Source organism: Cyprinus carpio, chromosome A5 (assembly GCF_018340385.1).
Source record: "Cyprinus carpio isolate SPL01 chromosome A5, ASM1834038v1, whole genome shotgun sequence".
Classification (NCBI taxonomy): Eukaryota; Metazoa; Chordata; class Actinopteri; order Cypriniformes; family Cyprinidae; genus Cyprinus; species Cyprinus carpio.
This window is the reverse complement of record NC_056576.1, coordinates 15,415,110-15,436,842: the sequence shown is the minus strand read 5'-3', so window position 1 is coordinate 15,436,842 and position 21,733 is coordinate 15,415,110. Positions and strand designations below refer to the sequence as shown.

Here is a 21,733-nt window from a genome sequence, read left to right as displayed (position 1 = left end):
TCTCTATGCCTGGTGACACACATGTGCTTCTGAACCCAGAGTTCCTAGCTCATCACAAACCCCTGCTGTAGGGAGACGGGCATGTCATGTCTGTGGTCTATAAGAGGATTTGAGAGATTTTATTTATTAATTTGTTCTCTTTCCTACTTTTCTGCAAATGTGTTTCTAGGATCACTATCATCTCCTAGCGGCCATGGTGTGCTATTGCAACAACTTAATTTACTATCTCAGGGGCACTGGTTGAGGAATAGAGATTTCTTGTGTCACATAAAGGTTTTGTGATTCATGGGGTTGGAGTGAAAATGCACACAAGTCTAGCAGGGAACAAATGGCTATTTACTGGATTGCAGTTTCCTAGAATAGAGGAGCTTTTTCTTGCACACATACTGATGAAAAGATGAAAGATTTGTAGAGCTGCATGTCTGACTGAGCATAAGTTGACTTGAAATGAATGCAGTGGGGAAATGTCTGAATCACTGGTGTAATACAGTCTTATCCTCTAATTTCTACAGTGGTCGAACTATATCCGGGCGACAGTGCGTAAGGAGAAAGGACTGCCAATCCTCGTCGAGCTCTTGCGTTCAGACTCAGACAAGGTGGTGCGAGCTGTGGCCATCGCTCTGAGGAACCTGTCCATCGACCGCCGCAACAAAGACCTAATAGGCAAGAGCAGCATTTCTAGATCATTAGTGCCCATAATGTTAAACACATATTTACATGAAATGTTTTCCTTATTAAAAATGTGCACTCAGAATTGAACAGTTTTTTTCTTATTTTTAAAAGACGTCCCTTTTGCCCAAAAAAGTCAGATTTAGTAATTCAACAGTACGATTTTGTCATGTTTTTAAAAGACGTCTCTTATGCTCAACAAGGTTGCATTTATTTTATCTGTATTATTAAGCATACAGTAAAAATAGTAATATTTTGAAATATTATTACAGTTTATAATAGTTGTTTTCTATATTAAAAAAAAAAATGATAAATGAAACTTGATTCTCAATATTCTTTATAATAGTTGTTTTCTATATTAAAAAAAGCTAAGATGATTTGTGAAGCTGGATTTTCAGCAGTCATTACTCCATTACTTCATGGTAACTGCAACTTGCTTGACATTCTTTCATTGCTGAATCTTTTATCTTATCATCTTCAGGGAGTTACGCCATGAGGGACTTGGTCAGCAACTTGCCCAGCGGACAGCAGAGGCCAGCCAAGAACCTGGAGGAGGACACAGTGGTGGCCATCCTCAACACCATCCATGAAATCATCATTGACAGCTCTGAGAACGCTCGCTCTCTCATTACTGCTCAAGCAATCGACAAACTAGTGGCCATCAACAGGACCAGGTAAGAAGGGAACAGAGAACAGACCAAGATTATGGTAATGACACAATATATGGTCTCTCTTTAAGCAGAGTTAAGCTATATTCACACTGTTAGTTACTGATTTCTGCTCAAATCTGATATTTGATGAAACTAGAATATTAAATCAAAAAGCTTTATTTTCACTTTTCATCTTTGTTATAATTGATTTATAGATCAAGCCAACTATCTATAGTATTTTCACTTCAACCAATTATGATTTCTTAAGGCTTTCTTAAGGTTTTTGATCTTTGTAAACATCTAATGTTAGTTTGGGTCCTCCTCAACTCGCAGAGGAAAACAGCAACAAGAGTTGCTGCTTTTTGAAGTGTCTTATTTTTATCACCACACATGTCATATTTAATATATCCGTGTGAAAAACTGAATATTAAATGGTGTAGTGCTGTAGATATCAAAAGCAGCAGAGACCTCCGGAGAGTAAGCCATGTGTTAAACAAACCTCCTCCATCCTTTCCACATGTGACCTCATTTAAAACTGCACATCATTTATACCGTTTCTGCCTGAGCATGATTTTACCCAAAACTAAATATTGATTTTGAGAGATTAACTTTTTAAAGAGTACATGCTAGACTTGAGAGTGGCTACACGGCCTCTCTCTATCTCTCTCCGACTCTGGAGTTGCAGCTTTGAAGTCGTAGGCTCCTGGTAATTAAGTGAGGATCACAGGAAAAGCTAATGAAGTGAAAAGAGAGGAATCTGTGGCCACAGGGGTTGGAGATTGAAGCCATAGTGACACTGCGATGCTGGGAGGGGAATAGATGACTTTGAATTTGAGAGTTATTCCACTGGGCTCTGGATTCTGCATAACTCTCTTTCCCTCCATGTTTATGCATTGCAGCCAGTCAGCAAGGGAAACCAAAGCTGCTTCACATGTACTACAGACGGTTTGGAGCTATAAGGAGCTGAGAAATGCCCTGACCAAGGATGGCTGGAATAAAACACACTTCCAAGTAGAGTGAAGCATAAACACAAACACTCTGATTTCTCAGTTTTTCCTAAACCAACATTAATTTAATACATTCCTGAGTGGACACGATGAATTTTTCTTTACATTTCTAAATGTAAAATAAATATGATATGAAATTATATTAAAGGTCACCAAAATAATAATTAATAATTATTAAAAATATATTCAGTGAAACAAATACTGCTATGATGTATACTTCATTTGTGCTGTATTTGACAAATGTACATTAATTCTATTATGAAATGTTCTCATTTCAAATGTCACATTTTTTTTCACATCACAGTATTTTTTGTTGAATAAGAATAAGATCAAATGTGCTTAAGCTTATTTATTGCTTATTTCAGAATGCAAAAAACCACGATGATCAAAATAATAGATCTCATTTCCTTGATGCAAAATAAATTTTTTCGAAAGAAAGTGAAATATGATTCATACATTTCTTGATGGTTATTGTAAGATTCACTCAGAAAGTTCTATTGTAACTATCCTTTGCATCCCTTACTGTACATATTTTATGAAGAAAGAGACCTAGTTTGTCCAAATCCAAGTGCTTTCTGTGAAGGTTTGTCACCCTCTCCTGTGTTTCTGAAACATTCTCCTCTTGATCCTTCAGCCGATACCGACTGGCACTCCCAAAGGATCTAGGAGTTGCAAGCCTGGCTATGACGATACTACACTCCCCTTAATGGAGAAGAACCAAGGTTAGCGTAAGACCCCAAACAGAGACTTTACACACCCTGATAGCAGCGAATCTTGGTGCTCAGGGGAGTTCTGGAGGTTCAGGTGCACCTGAGTGAGCATATCTTCTGAACTCTACTACTTCCTGTGTTTTAACACATGGCAGAATGCTTGATCTCTCACCCCCGCTGCTCAGCTGCTGTGTGCAGTTGCCGCATCTCTTGTGCTTTAATCGGTCATTTGAGTGGTTCATATGATACAGAATGATTTATGAGGATCAGACAGCAGATTAATGGGCCTCAGTGTAGGAGCTCATTATTCATTCACTCTCAAGTAAAATGATGGTAAATTACTGCAGTGCTGCAATAAAAAGCACCATCCGTCCACCCAGGGCACATCTCATTGAGAGAGGAGTTAGCATGACAGCTTTGGCTTTTTTCAGATTTTACTGCTGCTGTTAGCATGGATGCTCATGACAGTGATACATTTGAACACTTCCATCAGTCCCATGTCATTCCCTGCTTGCCTTACTGTGGAGGTATGAGCACAACAGTGACTGCCCATCTCTTCAGAAGCATTTCATTTTCATTTCATTCATTTTCTCTATATAATAAATAATAAAAGGTCTTAAACCAAACTAACCACTTTGAACTACTCATCCGTAAACCATTCTGAAGGATATTATTGAATCAGCACAACAATAAATTATGTTCTATGTGTATTGCTTATCAAGACTGCATTTAATTAATCTAAAATACAGTAAAAACAGTCATTGTGAAATATTATCCCAATTTAAAATAGCTAGTTTTCTATTTTGATATATTTTCAAATGTAATTTATTGTTGTGATGGCAAAGCTGAATTTTCAAGAGCAGTCATCAGTGTCACATGATCCTTCAGAAATCATTTTAATATGCTGATTTGGTGCTCAAAAAAATTCTTATTATTATCTCACTTGAAAATGGTTTGATTTGATTGTAATTCCTATGCTTTATGATAGTGGGTGGTTACTGTTGCGTCAGATTGCAGTTCTTCTCTGATTGGTGTCTCACACTTCAGAATTATGGATAGTTTAGGATTTCACAGAGAATTATGTATTTATACTATTTTCTGACATTTCGAGATTTTATACTTATACTAACATTCTAAAAGTGAGCATGCATATTAGTGATGTGAAAAATCCAGCCTGTAAAATGCTTTTCAGGCAACAGAGGCTGTAGCGGTGGGGATATGATACCTATGGGTGAACTCGGTCCAGGTAAGAAAATTCCAGCATGCTCTCAAAAAAAAAAAATAATCTTACAGACTAATGTGATTTTAAGAGTTTACAAAACCATAATCCCTCTAATTCCATTTACCCTAAAATATTTCCCAAGCAATGTTGTGTTTAGTTTTAAAAGTAATTTAATTCTAACCGCGTTTCCTTTTCCCTGAAGAGTTTCATTCCAACGCTGTCTGCAATACCCCTCTTTTAATAAGATGTTTGTAGTGTTGTTGTGTTTGGTGTGTTTTGGGCCAATGAAAATTTGAACAGAAGCACCATTGCTTGTTCGCTACAGAGTAACATTCATTTATGGCATGGTCTCTCTGATCTTCTCCACTGAAGCAGCATCCTCTCCAAGCCTGACTGACAATAATTGGACAGAGGCTGAAGACGGGGTGCTGCTTTAGTGAGTAGAAGTTAGTGATGAAATGGTGGTGACTGTGGGGGACATCTCATAGACACGGCCTGCATGAACACACAAAACCCTCACAGTAATCACACACATCACGAGAACATCTGTGAACGCAGTGAGTAAGGGATGCTCCCAGCTGAAGGTTGAGGGATTCGTCGCTGTTTGTTTGAAGAGCCTTGCTGAGGGTGCTGTCACAGCGATCATGATCACAGAGCTTTCCTGCTTTCCTTCCCTCTCATTAGATGGCTATTCGACGATTGACCAGAGAGACAAAGAGTCCAAGTATAAAAGCAGCGACGTCTCATCGGATCTGCAGGAGCGGGAGCCGTTAAAGGTCAGAGCCAAAGTGTCAGAAGTGAGACACGTTTCTACATCTGTTTAATCTGAGAAGGCACTCTGTGTGACAGTGCTGTGTCTGTGGTAGTGTGGTAATATCCTCTCTTTCTCATTAGCTGCTTCAGGCACCAACACTGCAAGTTGTGCAGTGAAAAGAGAAATTATATATTAACAGTGAATTTGTGTTGGTTAGCTGCAAAACCTAGTGAGTTGTCTAATTAGTGGAAGGCTGCAGAACAGCGTTGCCAGATATGTAGAACAATAAGCAATCTGGTCTGAGCCAAAATAAGCTGATAAGCTGAAAGTGATTTTCATGCATCGGAAATGCGACCCATGACTGCCCATATTTATAAGCAACCTAATGAAAAACGATCCTAAAGTCGCTTATAATAAGTGGACATGGCAATACTGATTTTATGACATTGTTGATCCTCCCCAGTATGATGGCAGATAGAAACAGCAAGTACTGTAGAAATATTATGCTGCCTTGTAAAATACAAGAAATAAAATTTCATCCAAGATGGCAGACACAGTCAGTAAAATTTTTCTTTTTATTCAGTGCTGAAAAGCATCAGTTGATTGTTTGATCTATATAATTTTTTTAAAAAAGTATTAATTCATTAATTAAAGCAAAACAAATTCTGAAATGTAATTTTTTTTTAATTAAACCTTCCATTCAAATGATTCCATTGATAATAGAATTTGTCATGAATATATATATATATATATATTTCCCCTAATACAGTCTATTGTTAGCTCCATGTGGTGCTGAAATGCTTAAAAAGATAATTAAATGTAAGCTTTGTGATTTTTTTAAGAGATTAATGTAGAGATGATTAAGGAACTGTCTGGTGCTACTATTTTCCCCCTCTGACTGTCATCAGTAGGAGAGGTCGACTTGCATATCAAGTGCCTCTGCAACAGTAGATTGAGTTCTCTTACTCCCTCTTGACTTTATATGGATTCATCTCATATTATGAGTGTTATCAGAGCCCAGCGTGAGAGTGATTCACTTTACCGTGTCTGCGTTTGAAAGAGGCCACACTGTGCTCATAGATGAGTGTGTTCATGGACGCTCTGCATTATTGACGACTACATTTCGTTACCATCTGTAGTCCGTCTCAGCATTGTGACAGGGCTTTGTATCTCAACAGCTGCCTGCCATATTTCTTTGTTAGACTTTCCAAATGCTTTAATAGATGTCATGACAAATTCAGATTCCTTTCGCTGTGACTGTCAGAACGTCAACCGAACAAACAGATTCATTCTTTTCTATTGTCACAATATTTGGCAGACATTAAGGGTTTATTTCCCTACTAATACAATGAAGTTGCTGGCACAACATGCATGTATACCTAAAAATCATGCCGATCAAAGTTTTGTTTTCGGAATGATCTGCATGCATTCACTTCAATTACCTTTCTCTTCTATAATTTCAAACTGATTATTTTCCCTTGAGCTTCCTCTGTTGCAAGGACTAACTCTGGCCTTTCTCTGTGTGTTTAAATTGTTGGTTTTGCTGATTTGAACCCCTCTCCCATTGCTGCAGAATGACACAAATAGGAAACACTATATCAGGAGCAACAGGCCGACTGTCAGTCTGGTGGATGCTTGTGATGTTAAACCTCAGCCTGTTGACTCCTGGGTCTAAATGCATGCATGGTAGGTTTTATGTGTTTGATTTGGATGTTTCATAGTAGTGGTTTGTTTCTCACCCATCCTTTTTATGAAATAACACCCACCCTTTTTTCATCATTTGCTCTGTCTAACCCAGAGAAGTATGTTGTCTGAACTGGTCGCTAATCTGACGACTGCATGTTCAGATCTTAAAATACAATTACCTTCATGAGGATTGTGATTCAGAATAGATGTGAAGATAGGATCAAACAGTGTCTATATTGCATGTACTCTACCGTTCAAAAGCAAAAATCAGTGTCAGTTACCAAAAAAAAAATTTGCTTGTCACTCATTTTCTGTGGAAAGTGGACTAAAAGGAACAAACTACACAGTGTCATACTTGTTCTTGTAGGTAGTGCTGACTTCTCTGGGTTAGCATCATCATCATCGTCTGTTTATTTTCACTCTCATGCTTGCCAAATATCTGCTCTTCATCCTCACTTTCTTCATCCCATACTGTATGTGTGTGTGTGGCAGGAAACCATGATTAGTTGAATTCTAGTCCTTGAAACATGTAGAATTTAATCATGTCAGTATTGTTCAAATCTGGTAAGTCATATAGAGAAAACATGTCATTAGTTTCAACATCATAAAAATCATCCATCATTCAAGTATCATGCTCACTTTCATTTGGCAGACATTATCTTGTGCATTTCTATAAATGTAATCATTTCTTTGTTTGCGAACATATTACAAATACCTCTCATTAGAACAAACATTTTTAGTCTGATAATGTCATCTGATGTCTGTGGCTTTCCTGCCCTCTCCGCTGCAGGCTTAGCTAGCAACAGCGCCACATCTTACCACGCAAGGATTTCACGTCACCACTGCCATTAACCGCAGACCTCACCGTGATGTGGACTCATCTGAAGACTTTTGCCTAAAGAGCGAGAGAAAAACACAAACTTTCATTCAACAGCCAATATTTTGAGATTTCTCAACAAGTGAAAAGAAAAGAAAAAACACAATTTGAAAAAGTAAAAAAAAAAAATAATTTCTCATATGTACATTCCCACTGGACGTAGTGTACCCAGAACTGAGGATTTGCCGTCACGGAGCCAGAAGGATGGATTGATTTGAGTGTACAGGAAGTGCTGTCATGGACGTGGACGTGTATTGGAAAGAATTGGATTGAGGGTAAAAGGAAATAAGAAAAAAAAAACTATTTTTATGTCAAAACAAAAAAATATATAATTTTTGCCTATATTATTTTTGTTATACGTTTCTGCCTGATTACTGATTGTTTTGTGGATTTGTTTTCCCCAGAAGTGCAGTGAATTGTGAATTTTGTTTTGTTTTCATTTTGTAGAGTTTTAATGAAAGTTTGGGTTTTCTAAAATAATTGAGGACATTTGTGAAAAGAGGAAAAAGAATGCTTTTTTTGTTGTTGTTGATGTTGATGTTCATTACAACGGTGTGGGGGCACATACAAAGTCTATATTGAAATGCACGCTTTCGCAGTTTCTGTGTGCTGGCTTTATAAAGCAACTTTAAAGACATATTATCACTGTGTTTGTTTCTTATCATTTAAAAAGCAGGGATTCACCTGCTTGCATTGACATCTGCTCATAGTGGAGCTGAAAGGAGGAGAGCTGCTGTGCTTTCAGCTGGATTTGGTCTGCTGATCTTGTATTCCCCTTGACATGTCGAGCTGTAGAGGCATGCTGGGTAACACTGGCACTTACCAACTATTGCTTTGGTTTATTTAAAAGGGGTAATGAGGAAAAAAAAAATATATTTGTTAATATGTAGATTGTGTTATGAGGGATGGTGGGGGATTCACTTGCTCCTGTTGTCATAAAAGTAGATTTTAAAAGCATTTTATATTTTTGTTGTTTTATAAATGTATATTAGGTTACAAATATTAAAAAGCGGGCAAAAAGGTCACAAACATCTTTAAAACACTGATAGATCTGAATCCATAACAGATTGTTCAGAGCACATTAAGTATTCCATACACAAAGCATAGCCATGTTTGTATAAAAATTAATAAAAATATAATAAACAGATCATTGCTTTAGTTAAATGTGTATCAAAGGCTGTAGAGTCATTCTCATTGTCTTATTTATGTTTTATATTTACACCTTGTTTTGTAAAATGGAAGCATTTATTATCAGTGTTATTTTTTTTCAGTAGTTCAAAATTATCTGATTGGTTGGCAAAATTAAAAAGGAAAGACCAGAATTAATTTTAAAAGAGAAATCAGGGATAGATATTTCCTTTCCTTTTCACATCAAAAATGTATCTCTCGAGTATAACAAATTAACATCACAATTGTGGATACGCAAATGTTCCCACTGTCAGTGTAAAGACGAATAAGTGTACCGACAAATTATTTTATTTTTATTCCAGAGTTTTCTGATAATGTGTAATATGCAGCACACACCTGCTTTATCATCTGATTTCTGTCATGTAACTCTATATCTAACCCTCTATAGCAAGGTTTTTTTTATTGTTTTAACAGAGACTCCTAATAACAAAATAACAGTGTAATAATTACATTTTTAAAGAGGAAATGATGTGTACGTTCACGTCGAGATCTTTAGCCTTGTGTAGGTAGGTTGATTATTAATATTTGACTGTCTGTTCCTGACTGCCTTTTTGCAGAATACAACCAAAGGATTTTGGTACAGTGTAGAACAAGAGGTTCCCAGAGTGTGAATTTGCATCAGATTGTATATTTATAGAAAAACAGATGTTGAAATGGATTCAAGAGAAACCTACCTTTGTTGATATCACTAATTCAAAGCATCAAAACTCAGTACATGTACAACTTGGTAGCAGATGTGTTTGTAACTATCATGTGCCTTAACCTTTTTCCATGTTAGATGAAAATAAGTCTGTTTTCTATGTTTTATTGGTCTCTAACTGCGCTTTCTCTCTCTCTGGCTCCTCCCACTTTCACTCACTCTGTGTTCTCAATGTAGTCTAGACTGGTGGTGGGTTTTGCCTTGTATTACATTGTATTATAAACTTTTAAAAGATAGAGGTGTTAAAAGGGTTTGATTATATAGTTGTTAATGCTTTCCTAGCACTCAAGAACAATGCCACAGTGACCGAATGTATTGTTAATTTTACTAATACCCAGAAGAGAGAATTGCTCTTGTTAAAGAAAAATACAGGTTTGTAGAGTATCACTTTGGTGTGTTTTCAATAAATCATGCCTGAAATGAGTATATTCTGTCTATTTCTTTTCCTTCCCAATCCCCTCCAACTTAAATGAATCATGCACTAAAAATTTAACTTGTGTAATTTTGTTTTCATTTTGTATTTTTGGTTCCCATTGACTTTTGTTGTATTGCTAAAACAATTCTTCGAAATGTTATTTTGTGTGCCATAGAAGAAAGAAACTATACCGATGTCCTAAGGGTGAGTAAATGATGACAGAATGTTAATTTTTGTATGAACCATAATATACAAGGCACTTCCAGTCTTCATTTCAGGCAAATGATGCATTTACTATAAGCGACTTCATCAGAAAACAGGTTTTTGTTTTATAGTGCACTAGGAATCCATTGGGAATGTTAGTCATAATAATTTAGTTCCTCCAGAAATCTCTCATTTTTTTTTACATTTGTACATGATTTAAAGTTTTTATACTCCCTCTGGCTGTTTAACAACTCCAAGAGTGTAAATATCCATTTTAGGAATTTCATTTGGCAAAAACGGTCACATTTTTCTAACTTTGAGCATTAAATCACATCATCCAGTGTGTGTGCAGCTCCTGTGATGGCCTGTGTGACGATGGATGTGTTTATGAGCCTGATCCCAGTCTTCCTTCATCCGCCAGGCCGAGGTGGGCACAGTTGATGACCTCGACGCCCATATCACATGCCTGTGTGGTGTCAGAACAGGTGTGACATCAGCATGAACAAATGGAGAGTGGTAAGGGGAATGCAGACTAATATTCGTAAAGGACCGGTCATTAGCAGAACATTTTAATAATGCTGCTTCATACCTGAAACTCTGGGAATGCTAAGGGGTCAAGGAAAGCTCTGTCCAGCAGCATGAGCTGGTCATGCATTTGACGAACCTTCAGGGGCCTGTTGTGAAGACAGAAGTTATGTTTGTGCTGTTATGTACCCTATAAAGCATACTCTATCAAATTTCTAATGCCTGTAAATGATCAACATGAGCAAAACCTTGCTGAAAAACCTCTTGTACACCATATTCTACATAGTTTATTATTTTTAGCAAGTAAAATGCCTTTTAGTATAATTCTAAAAACATCCCCCCTCAGGTTGTGGTACGTGACTTTTTACTGTGAGATCTATATTGATTGCCTGGTGACTTGTGAAAACTGCATAATGGAAAGTCGTTTGAATTTAAAATAGAACCGACAAGAACTGGGAGATAAATATTAAAAGAGAGATTATAGTTCATAGAATATATTATCTCATTTGAGAAGCTCAATGTTCAGTTGACCTGGATCAATGTTTGTAGATGCGTAGTCAAAGGTATCGTGAGCTGTGTGGTAGGCTGGGTAGATTCATGCTCTTGTTTTGCTCTGCAAAGGGATGTTGAATGGGTTCTTAATATTAACCAACTTTTTTTTAATTCCAAGTGTTTGATTTCATCACCACTGACCACATGCCCGATCATAATAATAGGAAATGTCCATAGATGTTATTCCAAGGGAGTGCATAAAAGCAGCATAATCACTTCCTGCTCCTGTCAAGAAGCCCACGCTGAAAACACCATGAACAGTATTGGGAATTATTACTAGTAGTCATGGTATTATAATCACCTTGTTTTAAAATATAACGTCAAACCATGAGGTATATTATGAACATACTGTAGTATAATCCCATAATTTGGACTGGTTCTGTTGGAAAACTGTATCCAGTTCTCATAGACTGATTTGGTTGTTCCAGGTGCATTTACCTAAAAGCACATGACTCTTTAAAGCATTATGGAAGTCACATATCAGATAAGGTAATTGATAGGAAACTTGTTCCTCACCTGTTTGGAGGCTGTAAAAATGACAGTGTGCAGCTGGAGAAGCAGAAGCCCTGAGCGTAGCATTAGCTGTGGTGGACAGAGAACATTGCAGCAAGTACAAAAAAGGATGAAAATTATATTCTGATGAAAAGAGGAAAATCATCAAGTCGTACCAAACACTGAAATGTCCATGTTGATGTACGCCACAGTCAGCTTACTGAAGCTCTCCTAAAAACGAACATTTCTTTTAACGTCAATATGATTCCATTTTTTAGTAATGCTACTTTATCAACAGACTTCTGTGTATTTTGCAGATCCAGTAAGGCCAAATTCTTCAGCCCCCCAACTGCCAAAAATAATGGACCGCAGAGGCTGCCATTCCCCTTTTAGGTAGAGATATAAATTAATATGATTTGATTTTTGTTATTTTTTTTCAGCCTGTAATTTACACTAGAATATGATGCATTGTTATATTTTTCTCTTTATTTCCTCCCAGCACTCATATTTTTTTAAGAACACAGTGTTATTTCCATTATACTCCTAGACCACTTTGTGTCACAGCAAATGACTTCATTTGGGTCACTACAACCAGCCCTACAGTCACATCTAATGGCAAAATCAGTTTTTCTGTGAATGTCATTAGGTCTCACCTTCCTTCACCATCTTCTCCAGCACTCTGGTGATCTCCAGCATTACCGCTGCTGGGGTCAATGGCTCCATGTACCCAGCTGTCCCTGTGGTTCCCACAAATCACACACCTGTCTGAACCACACGCATACAAAAATACAGTTTGCAAATACAGCTGATGTGATAATTTCCTCAAAATGTATTTGGTAATATAAAAAAGTAAAAATAAAAAACTTTGATAAGGCTGTATTTATTAGATCAAAAATACAGGAAAATAGTATATAAATATATTCTAATATATTTAGGAAATGTGATTTATTTCTGTGATGGCAAAGCTAATTTGTCAGCAGCCATTACTCCAGTTTTCAGTTATATAATGACTTGAGTGCCCAAATACTTTTTGGCAACTGTGTATATTAAGACAAGGTTTTTGTCTTTTTTGCTTGTTAATGTTATGACAAATCTAACTTACCTGGCTCAACACTGCCTCGGATTACTCCCATAACATTTGCTGAATATTCCAACCTGTCCAAGTGCATATTGCTATAAATTATTTGGGTTATGCTTATTAACATTATTTATTTGAAAAAAATTGCAGTATTTAGAACAATCTTTCTGGTGGTTATTTAAAGGGATAGTTCACCCAAAAATCAAAATTATGTCATTAATGACTCACCCTCATGTCGTTCCAAACCCGTGAGACCTCCGTTCATCTTCGGAACACAGTATAAGATATTTTAGATTTAGTCTGAGAGCTTTCTGTCCCTCTATAGAGAATGTATGTACGGTATACTGTCCACGTCCAGAAAGGTAATAAAAACATCTTCAAAGTAGTCCATGTGACATCAGAGGGTCCGTTAGAATTTTCTGAAGCATCGAAAATACATTTTGGTCCAAAAATATCAAAAACTACGTCTTTATTCAGCATTGACTTCTCTCCCGGGTCTGTTATGAGCGCGTTCACAGCACATCCGGTTCGCGAACGAATCACTCGATGTAACCGGATCTTCTTGAACCAGTTCACCAAATCAAACTGAATTGTTTGAAACGGTTCGTGTCAACAATAAGCATTAATCCACAAATGACTTAAGCTGTTAACTTTTTTAACATGGCTGACACTCCCTCTGAGTTCAAATAAACCAATATCCGGGAGTAATTCATTTACTCAAACAGTACACTGACTGAACCGAGCCAGATAACGAACGAAACATTGACTCGTTCTCGAGTCAAGAACCGGTTGCATCGGTTTTTCGGATCACCGGTAGTGATGGGAAGTTCTGTTCTTCTCTGCGAACCGGTTCTTTCGGACAGTTTGATTCAATAAACCGGTTGCCGAAAACGGTTCACCAGTTCTTTTGCGCTCGACGTAATTGACTTCATTGGCGATGATTGCCCTTGATTCAAGCCTTCGGTTTACCCGCGCTCATAACTTAGCACAGAATCAGTTCAGAATCAATCACCAAAAGAACCAGTTCGGTTCAGACGCGCTGTGTGTCAGTCTGCTTCACGCTGAATCACGCATGTGCAGTATCATCAGCTCCTCGGTTCTCGAACCGGACGCGTCCGACAGAAACGGTTCTTGACTCGAGAACGAGTCAATGTTTCTTTCGTTATCTGGCTCGGTTCAGTCAGTGTACTGTTTGAGTAAATGAATTACTCCGGGATATTGGTTTATTTGAACTCAGAGGGAGTGTCAGCCATGTTAAAAAAGTTAACAGCTTAAGTCATTTGTGGATTAATGCTTATTGTTGACGCGAACCGTTTCAAACAATTCTGTTCGATTTGGTGAACTGGTTCAAGAAGATCCGGTTACATCGAGTGATTCGTTCGCGAACCGGATGTGCTGTGAACGAGCTCCAAACAGACCCGGGAGAGAAGTCAATGCTGAATAAAGTCGTAGTTTTTGATATTTTTGGACCAAAATGTATTTTCGATGCTTCAGAAAATTCTAACGGACCCTCTGATGTCACATGGACTACTTTGAAGATGTTTTTATTACCTTTCTGGACGTGGACAGTATACCGTACATACATTCTCAATGGAGGGACAGAAAGCTCTCGGACTAAATCTAAAATATCTTATACTGTGTTCCGAAGATGAACGGAGGTCTCACGGGTTTGGAACGACATGAGGGTGAGTCATTAATGACATAATTTTGATCTTTGGGTGAACTATCCCTTTAAGGTTCAGGTTCAGTTCCATAGACTTGGGAATTGAGGGGGATCTGGCAACATGCGTCTGTTACCACTTTAAATGCCGCTCCACATACTGATCGTATTTATTTTATAGTGTTACCATAAATGGTCCTACAATTGTATTTAATCCTACAGTTAGTGCAGCGCCTTTAATTTGGAAAAAAAAAAAACTACTTCCCATCATGCAAATGTTAAAGAATTGTATTTTCACTTTCACAATCATTGATTCGAATGCTCAGCTTAACCATAACCGGGTTAATTTTTTGAAGACATCGAGGATTTTAACTGAAAAGCATAGATTGTAAGTATTCTTTGATATAAAGATAAACTTGAACTTTATCTCTAGCACGTGAAAATACGGTGCAGATGACGTTTGGTTAAGGTATAGCACGCGCAGTGCCTTTTCAGTTCGCATCGTAGAAGGCTCTGGTGTTGTGCAGAGAAGCCCATCGCCTAATGTAGAATATTATTAATGTTACAACTCATTTTATAAAAAGATTGTTTCCAACCCTAAATGCGACGCATATTGCATCCGCCGTGTCCGTTCTTTTGAATCGGATCGTTTCAATAAATCGACTGAATCGGTTCACAAACGCGTTCCTCTCAATAGACTGACAGACCGAACTGAAAGAGCAGTTTGACGCGCAGATGGCGGTACTGCAGTGTTTGACGGAAATGAAACCTCTTCAAGAGGCGATATGCAGTGTCATTGTTCGACACTTTCTCAGTAAATCACTTTTAAACAAATGCGAAAACAGAACTCGTTGAAAATAATCTATCTTTTGCTGAGTTTATAATATGTTTTTCCCTTTTTACAGTGTTCCCAAGCAGTAACGTTACTGGGCAGCCATGACTCGCTTTGTTCTGCTTGTGAGTCTCACAGTTCTACCTGTTCACCTTTGGGCTGCAGTCACTCAAGAGCACACTTCATTCCCCACATCAGTCAATGGAGAACCATTCCCATGGAACAAAATGAGACTTCCAGACACAGTATCTCCACTTCATTACCATCTCCTTATCCACCCCAACCTTACAAGTTTGGACTTTACTGGATGGGTGCAGATCCAAATTGAGGTCAATGAAAACACTAGGACCATCATACTGCACAGCAAGGATCTTCATATCTCCAATGCAAAGTTGCTAGGTTCAGACATAGGTCAGCCACAGGCCCTGAAGGTGCTAGAGTACCCGTACTTCCAGCAGATTGCACTTATATCTGATAATGCACTGCTGAAGAAGGGCCATGTATATTCAGTCGAATTGGAGTTTGCCGCTAACCTCTCTGAAAGCTTTCATGGATTTTACAAAAGCACGTACCGCACCAGTAAAGGAGACATCAGGTGAGAAAATAAACTCAAGCCAGTATGTCTCTCTTTTTTTCTTGTTGTTTTATAAATAATAACCTCTTCACATTCACAGGGCTGTGGCTTCCACACAGTTTGAGCCGACTAGTGCCCGGGCAGCCTTTCCCTGTTTTGATGAACCTGCCTTCAAAGCAAACTTTTCCATACGGATTCGCAGAGAAGCAAAGCATATTGCCCTCTCAAACATGCCTAAGGTGCCGACACAATATCCATAGAACCTCTATTGATCATTCCTGCTGTTTTCTGACTAAAACCTGAATAAATCATAATGCGACATGAAATATTAATCTGCTGTCTGAAGACTGTTTCTTCTGGTAATCCTACTCTCTTTTTTTTTTTTCTTTACTCCAGCTGAGAACATTAGAGCTGCCAGATGGCCTGTTTGAGGACCAGTTTGATATGAGTGTAAAGATGAGCACGTACCTGGTGGCCTATATTGTCTCTGACTTTCTGTCTATCAGCAAGACAACTCTGCATGGAGTCCAGGTTAGAAGATGATCCGTCTCATACCATTAAAACCACAAAACCTTTAAGTACTGTAAGATCCCATCTCCATCATTTATTGCTTTTTTGACACTCCTCATTGCATTTTTTTATGGTAATTCAGATTTCAGTGTATGCTGTGCCAGAGAAGATCGACCAGGCAGAGTTTGCTCTGGACGCTGCAGTGAAGCTGCTCGACTTTTATGATGACTACTTTGACATTCCGTACCCTCTACCCAAACAGGGTTAGTCCCATGTAGGCATTTCGTCTACTACTTAAAATACAAAGGACAGATTTCTGAGTTCACCATTTATGTAATCTGCTTTGTAGATCTTGCTGCTATCCCAGACTTCCAGTCTGGAGCGATGGAGAATTGGGGTCTGACCACCTACCGGGAATCAGGCCTTCTTTTTGACCCCCACAAGTCTTCTGCTTCTGACAAGCTGGGCATCACGATGATCATCGCTCATGAACTGGCCCATCAGGTGAACTAGAAATGATTCTAGAAATGATTCTACTAAATGACATGTTGCTGTGGTTAATGAGTGAATAGTTCATTCTGTGTCTGTTCTTGTCAGTGGTTTGGTAACCTAGTGACCATGCAGTGGTGGAATGATCTGTGGCTGAATGAAGGTTTTGCCAAGTTCATGGAGTTTGTGTCTGTTAACATCACCAATCCTGAACTGCAAGTTGTAAGTTTTTGTAAAATTGGTGGCCCTTGCTGAAGGACTGGCATTTTATTTCACTCAGCATGAGTTGGATGATAGTCTGTGCTAATATGAAGCCCAATCTTCTTTGTGCCACAGGAGGATTATTTCTTGGGGAAGTGTTTCGAGGCCATGGAGGTAGACTCCTTAAGCTCCTCTCACCCAGTGTCCACACCGGTGGAGAACCCTGCACAGATACAGGAAATGTTTGATGATGTTTCCTATGACAAGGTGCATAATAAAACATGGAACGTTTTCCTGTGCATGATGTTTTTCTCGCTGTTGAAACTCCTTCAAAAGCTTCTTAAAATCATATTACAGTGGTGAATGTCATTTCAGGGGGCTTGTATTCTGAACATGCTGAGAGAGTTTCTGACCCCAGATGCCTTCAAATTAGGCATTGTGAGATACCTAAAACGCTACAGTTACCAGAATACGGTCAATAGTAACCTGTGGGAAAGTCTGACCAATGTGAGTACAAACTACATGTGTGATGCAGATGCATAAAACTCTGCAGTAAACTGTGTAGGCTTTCTTATTCATTAGGTGCGGTCACATTTACAGTTGTTCAGCAAATTTTCATGGGCAAAATCCAGTCATTTCAATAGGAATCCATGCAACCTACGTTGGTTAAGCAAATATGCCACATTGACCAACAGAAAGCTGCTTCTTTTATAAAAGACTTCTTTGTGAGCTGTGCTTCTTACTACACTATTGACAGTGGACCTTTTTTGTAAAATTTGACAGAAGGTTTGCTAATGTGATGGTATCTTAAGAGTACCAGATCAAAATGTCTCATGATATAGTGAGTGTCTCTGGTTGTTATAGGTGTGTGACTCTGATGGTCTGGATGAGGGCAGACTGAAGGGTGTCGAGTCTTGCCGGCGCTCACTCTCACACTCTGGAGCTTCTGTGAGTTACTTTGTTAAATCATTAAGCTGAACTCTCTTTACCCTGTTGGTGTTGTGATTTATTTCTGTGATATTGTGTCTCTTAGAAATGGCACTCCGAGGATGAGCTGGATGTTAAGGCTATGATGGAGACATGGACATTGCAGGAGGGTTTTCCACTCATTACGGTGGAGGTCAGAGGTCGTGAAGTCAGACTAAGTCAAGAGCGTTACCTCAAGAGTGATGACCTCTCACAAACATCTAGGTTCATTATTAATATCAAGGATATACATTTTCTTCTATTTAAGCCTGTTTAAACTGAGTGATTTTTTTTTATATATGATTTATTTATACTTTTGAAATGTATTGTCAGTCCAAATAAGACGTCAACCTCATGACATGGAATGTTTTCTCACTGATAAAACAGTGGGGCAGCAGTGAATAATGCATACCATGAACGAGATTAATTATCAATGCATAAATCCAAGTCTCTCAATTCTTGACATGGTTTTCCATGCATAATTTTTTTAAATTAGATCCACAGAGATAAATCATTTCCGAAATCGCTCACAGTAACAAACGTCTCTGTCATACAGGAGATGCACTGACACATTGCCAGTGGTCACTGTCACTCATGTTACCACAAATCGTGAACTCTGAAAACGAATCACGTCCATTAGTTTGTCACAGCAAGTCACTCTGTGTATACATGGGACTTTATAAAGATTTATTGAATTACTTTCTGACTTTTAATTTTCCTTTTTAACACCTGTTTGTGAGTTTGGCTAAATCTTTAATTCTTGATCTTTTGCCGCTTACAGCTTTCTGTGGCACGTTCCATTGACTTACATTATCAGCGGCTCAACCACAGTGCACCGCTTCCTGCTTAAGACTAAAACAGGTATTTGTTTTAATAGTTTTTTTTTTGTAATATTATGCATTTTGTGCTAATATTATTTAATAATATTATATAATAAATTGTTTTTATAATAATTTAATGACATTAAGTTTTTAAAATGTCAAATGTTTAGAGAGAAATGACTAAACAGCACAAGGTCTGAAGCACCGTAGCACTGATTTCTAACAGATTTGTTGTATATGTCATGATAGACGTGCTGTATCTGCCAGAGGAGGTGGACTGGATCAAGTTTAATGTGGACATGAGTGGATATTACATTGTGCACTATGAGGGTTCTGGCTGGGATGACCTCATCAAGCTGCTCAAACACAATCACACGGCGCTCAGCAGCAATGACCGGGCCAGCCTCATCAACAATGCCTTCCAGCTGGTCAGGTCAGTCCTCAGTCTGCCTATGTGCTCTTATTAGTCTGTGAGAAGAGAATGTATCAAGAGTCAGACAAATAAATCGAAATTACTGCAGAACATTCCATAAAAGTGTTGGCAAGTTATCATGCCCTGGCTGATTTAAAAACATCCTGCCTCCATGTGTTCTGGACAGTGTTGGGAAGCTTCCCCTGGATAAGGCTTTAGACCTGACCCTGTATCTAAGTAAAGAAACTGAGATTATGCCAGTGACACAGGGTTTCAGGGAGCTTGTGCCTCTGTATAAACTGATGGAGAAGAGAGACATGGTGGAGCTGGAGAATCAGATGAAGGTCAGTGAGTGATCATTTATATTTCACCTCCTTCATTCATTCATGCTTGAAATCAGCCTCTTTTCAGTCTGTCCAATTCTAATAATAAAACAAAAAAATAGCCTAACAAAAATACAGGAAAAACTGTAATATTGTGAACTATTTTTACAATTTAAAAGAATTGTTTTCTGTTTTAATATATTATAATTAATTACTTCAGCACCTCATGATCCTTCCGAAAGCATTCTAGAATGCTTATTTGGTGCACATGAAAGATTTCTTATTATCAGTGTTATATATTTTACTGTCACTTTTTCCCCCAATTCAATGCATTAGAAGTATTAATTTCTTAAAAAAAAAAAAAAATCTTACTGACCCCAAACGAACAGTAGTGTACTTTGTAAAATTTGGTAAAGACACGAAAAATCATGAAAAATCTGTTACATGCCTAAAATAATCCTATAAGTCAATTAAATCTTTTATAATGTTGTGGAAATTTTGAACTGAATATAGAATTTTCTAGTTATGCTAATTTCTAACATATTTAATATTAGCTAGAAAATTGGTCTTTGTATCATGTGTAATCATAGCCTCATAGCCTTCATCTTTTTTTTTTCTTGCTTGTTTGTTTTATTCTTTTTAAAAGTTTATCAACTGTTTATTATGATTATGTGAAGCATATTAAATTATCATTGTGAATGAAATGAGTTGTATAAATAAACTCGCCATGCCTTCTTCCCTGCTGTAGATGTATAACAAATGTTGATTGTCTCGTTGTGGTCCAGGGCTACATACTGCAGCTGTTCAGGAAGCTCATAGACCAGCAGTCGTGGACTGATGATGGCTCTGTGTCTCAGAGGATGCTGCGCAGCTACCTCCTCCTGTTTGGCTGTGTGCGGGGTCATCCTCCCTGTGTCAGCACCGCTACACAGCTCTTCAACCAGTGGAGGGACTCAGATGGCAACATGAGGTTAGTGGTCATCATTTTCTTTGGAACTTTGGAAAAGTAACGGCATGTTTGCTTTTTCCTTTCCTAATGAATGAAATGGTAAAGAAAAATACATTGTCTGACCTTTTTTGTCTTTCCATCCTCTAGTCTTCCCAATGACGTGACTATGGCTGTGTTTTCTGTTGGCGCCCGGACTGAGGATGGCTGGGAGTTCCTGTTTGAGAAGTACAAGGAGTCCATGTATGTCTCGATGAAGAGCAGGATAAAGATGGCCCTCACGACCAGCCCTCTGGATCACAAGCTAAAATGGTGAGACATTCAGATAAACATCAGTTGAAGAAAATAAGTAGAATCTCTAATGTCATCTTTTCTTTGTGTCAGGATGATGGAGCAGAGTCTGGTGGGAGAGGTGATGAAGACTCAGGATCTTCCGTATGTTGTGACTTCAGTCAGTAAAAATCCTAAGGCCTACAAACACTCATGGGACTTTTTAAAAGCCAACTGGGACGCTCTAATAAAGAAGTGAGATGCTGATTTAATTAGACACACAATAGTGGTATGTTGTGAGCCCTTTGATGACTACAAACTTTTGTTCATAGGTTTGATCTTGGCTCACACTCTATTGCGCACATGGTAGTAGGAGTGACCAACCAGTATTCCACCAGAGAAATGCTAGCTGAGGTAGGTATTTCTATTTAACCAAACAATTAATTGGGAGCTTTCATTAGTTGGTCTAAAGTCTAGACCAAAAACATGTCTGATCCTGTAATCAGAAAACTTCATTATATTACATAGAGATTACATAGAGTGTGTTTCTCTGCTCCGTCAGGTCCGTAGTTTCTTCAGTTCCTTGCGGGCTGAGACTGGAGCAGAACTGAGATGTATTCAGCAAGCCCTGGAGAATATTGAAGAGAACATTCGCTGGATGGACAAGAACCTCCCCTTACTGAAGGCCTGGCTGCAAAGACACGATGACCAGCACAAAAATACAGAGCTGTGAAGCACTTATACTGTGAGAGTCATGGGTGTATACATTTTATATTGCAATTTAAAATGATGCAAGAATGTTGATAAGAACATTGATGTGCTAAAGGGAGTGAAATAACTGATTCTGAATTTGTGAATATGGGGTGAATATTTTTGAATAGCTGTACCATTTCTTATAAAGGTATGATTTAACATTTCCGTCTGTCTCCAACCTTTAGTACTGAAATTAAATTAAGGATTTGATTACTTCTGTAATATCTCTTTTGTCATACTCTAGAAA

At 38.1% G+C, this 21,733-nt stretch overlaps 3 protein-coding genes across 16 annotated transcripts in view; 2 read left to right on the top strand and 1 right to left on the bottom strand.

The window, feature by feature from the left end:
- Positions 1 to 9,889, top strand: part of LOC109083416 (armadillo repeat protein deleted in velo-cardio-facial syndrome homolog) — a 115,550-nt gene extending 105,661 nt beyond the window's left edge. For 10 of the 13 annotated variants that reach the window (XM_019098252.2, XM_019098245.2, XM_019098238.2 and 7 more), the window contains 8 exons: positions 513 to 663; positions 1,151 to 1,343; positions 2,219 to 2,330; positions 2,961 to 3,048; positions 4,229 to 4,282; positions 4,943 to 5,034; positions 6,586 to 6,698; positions 7,489 to 9,889. In XM_019098252.2, coding sequence (XP_018953797.1) covers positions 513 to 663; positions 1,151 to 1,343; positions 2,219 to 2,330; positions 2,961 to 3,048; positions 4,229 to 4,282; positions 4,943 to 5,034; positions 6,586 to 6,687 — 792 coding nt within the window. In that variant the 3' untranslated portion in view covers positions 6,688 to 6,698; positions 7,489 to 9,889. The remainder of the gene's footprint in view (positions 1 to 512; positions 664 to 1,150; positions 1,344 to 2,218; positions 2,331 to 2,960; positions 3,049 to 4,228; positions 4,283 to 4,942; positions 5,035 to 6,585; positions 6,699 to 7,488) is intronic. The other 3 variants (XM_019098217.2, XM_019098232.2, XM_019098259.2) reach the window with 3 other exon arrangements.
- Positions 9,890 to 10,403: 514 nt separating this feature from the next.
- LOC109083485 (aminopeptidase NAALADL1-like) lies at positions 10,404 to 12,905 on the bottom strand. The gene is made up of 7 exons (XM_042754995.1): positions 12,754 to 12,905; positions 12,305 to 12,416; positions 11,952 to 12,037; positions 11,828 to 11,882; positions 11,676 to 11,741; positions 10,672 to 10,756; positions 10,404 to 10,548 (listed from the first exon to the last, which is right to left on the bottom strand). Exons 2-6 carry the CDS (start codon positions 12,372 to 12,374, stop codon positions 10,749 to 10,751), a joined length of 285 nt encoding a protein of 94 aa, XP_042610929.1. The 5' UTR covers positions 12,375 to 12,416; positions 12,754 to 12,905; the 3' UTR covers positions 10,404 to 10,548; positions 10,672 to 10,748.
- Positions 12,906 to 14,544: 1,639 nt separating this feature from the next.
- Positions 14,545 to 21,699, top strand: LOC109079664 (endoplasmic reticulum aminopeptidase 1-like). Of its 2 annotated transcripts, none has more exons than XM_042754873.1 (19): positions 14,545 to 14,777; positions 15,295 to 15,816; positions 15,896 to 16,034; positions 16,192 to 16,326; positions 16,448 to 16,568; positions 16,655 to 16,809; positions 16,903 to 17,016; positions 17,131 to 17,262; positions 17,371 to 17,502; positions 17,860 to 17,943; positions 18,029 to 18,186; positions 18,743 to 18,822; positions 19,032 to 19,215; positions 19,382 to 19,538; positions 20,303 to 20,487; positions 20,614 to 20,775; positions 20,848 to 20,988; positions 21,066 to 21,147; positions 21,296 to 21,699. In XM_042754873.1, exons 2-19 carry the CDS (start codon positions 15,326 to 15,328, stop codon positions 21,464 to 21,466), a joined length of 2,823 nt encoding a protein of 940 aa, XP_042610807.1. In that variant the 5' UTR covers positions 14,545 to 14,777; positions 15,295 to 15,325; the 3' UTR covers positions 21,467 to 21,699. The 2 variants fall into 2 exon arrangements, with proteins under 2 accessions (XP_042610807.1, XP_042610813.1); XM_042754879.1 differs by lacking the exon at positions 14,545 to 14,777 and adding an exon at positions 14,925 to 15,203.
- Positions 21,700 to 21,733: the final 34 nt, after the last annotated feature.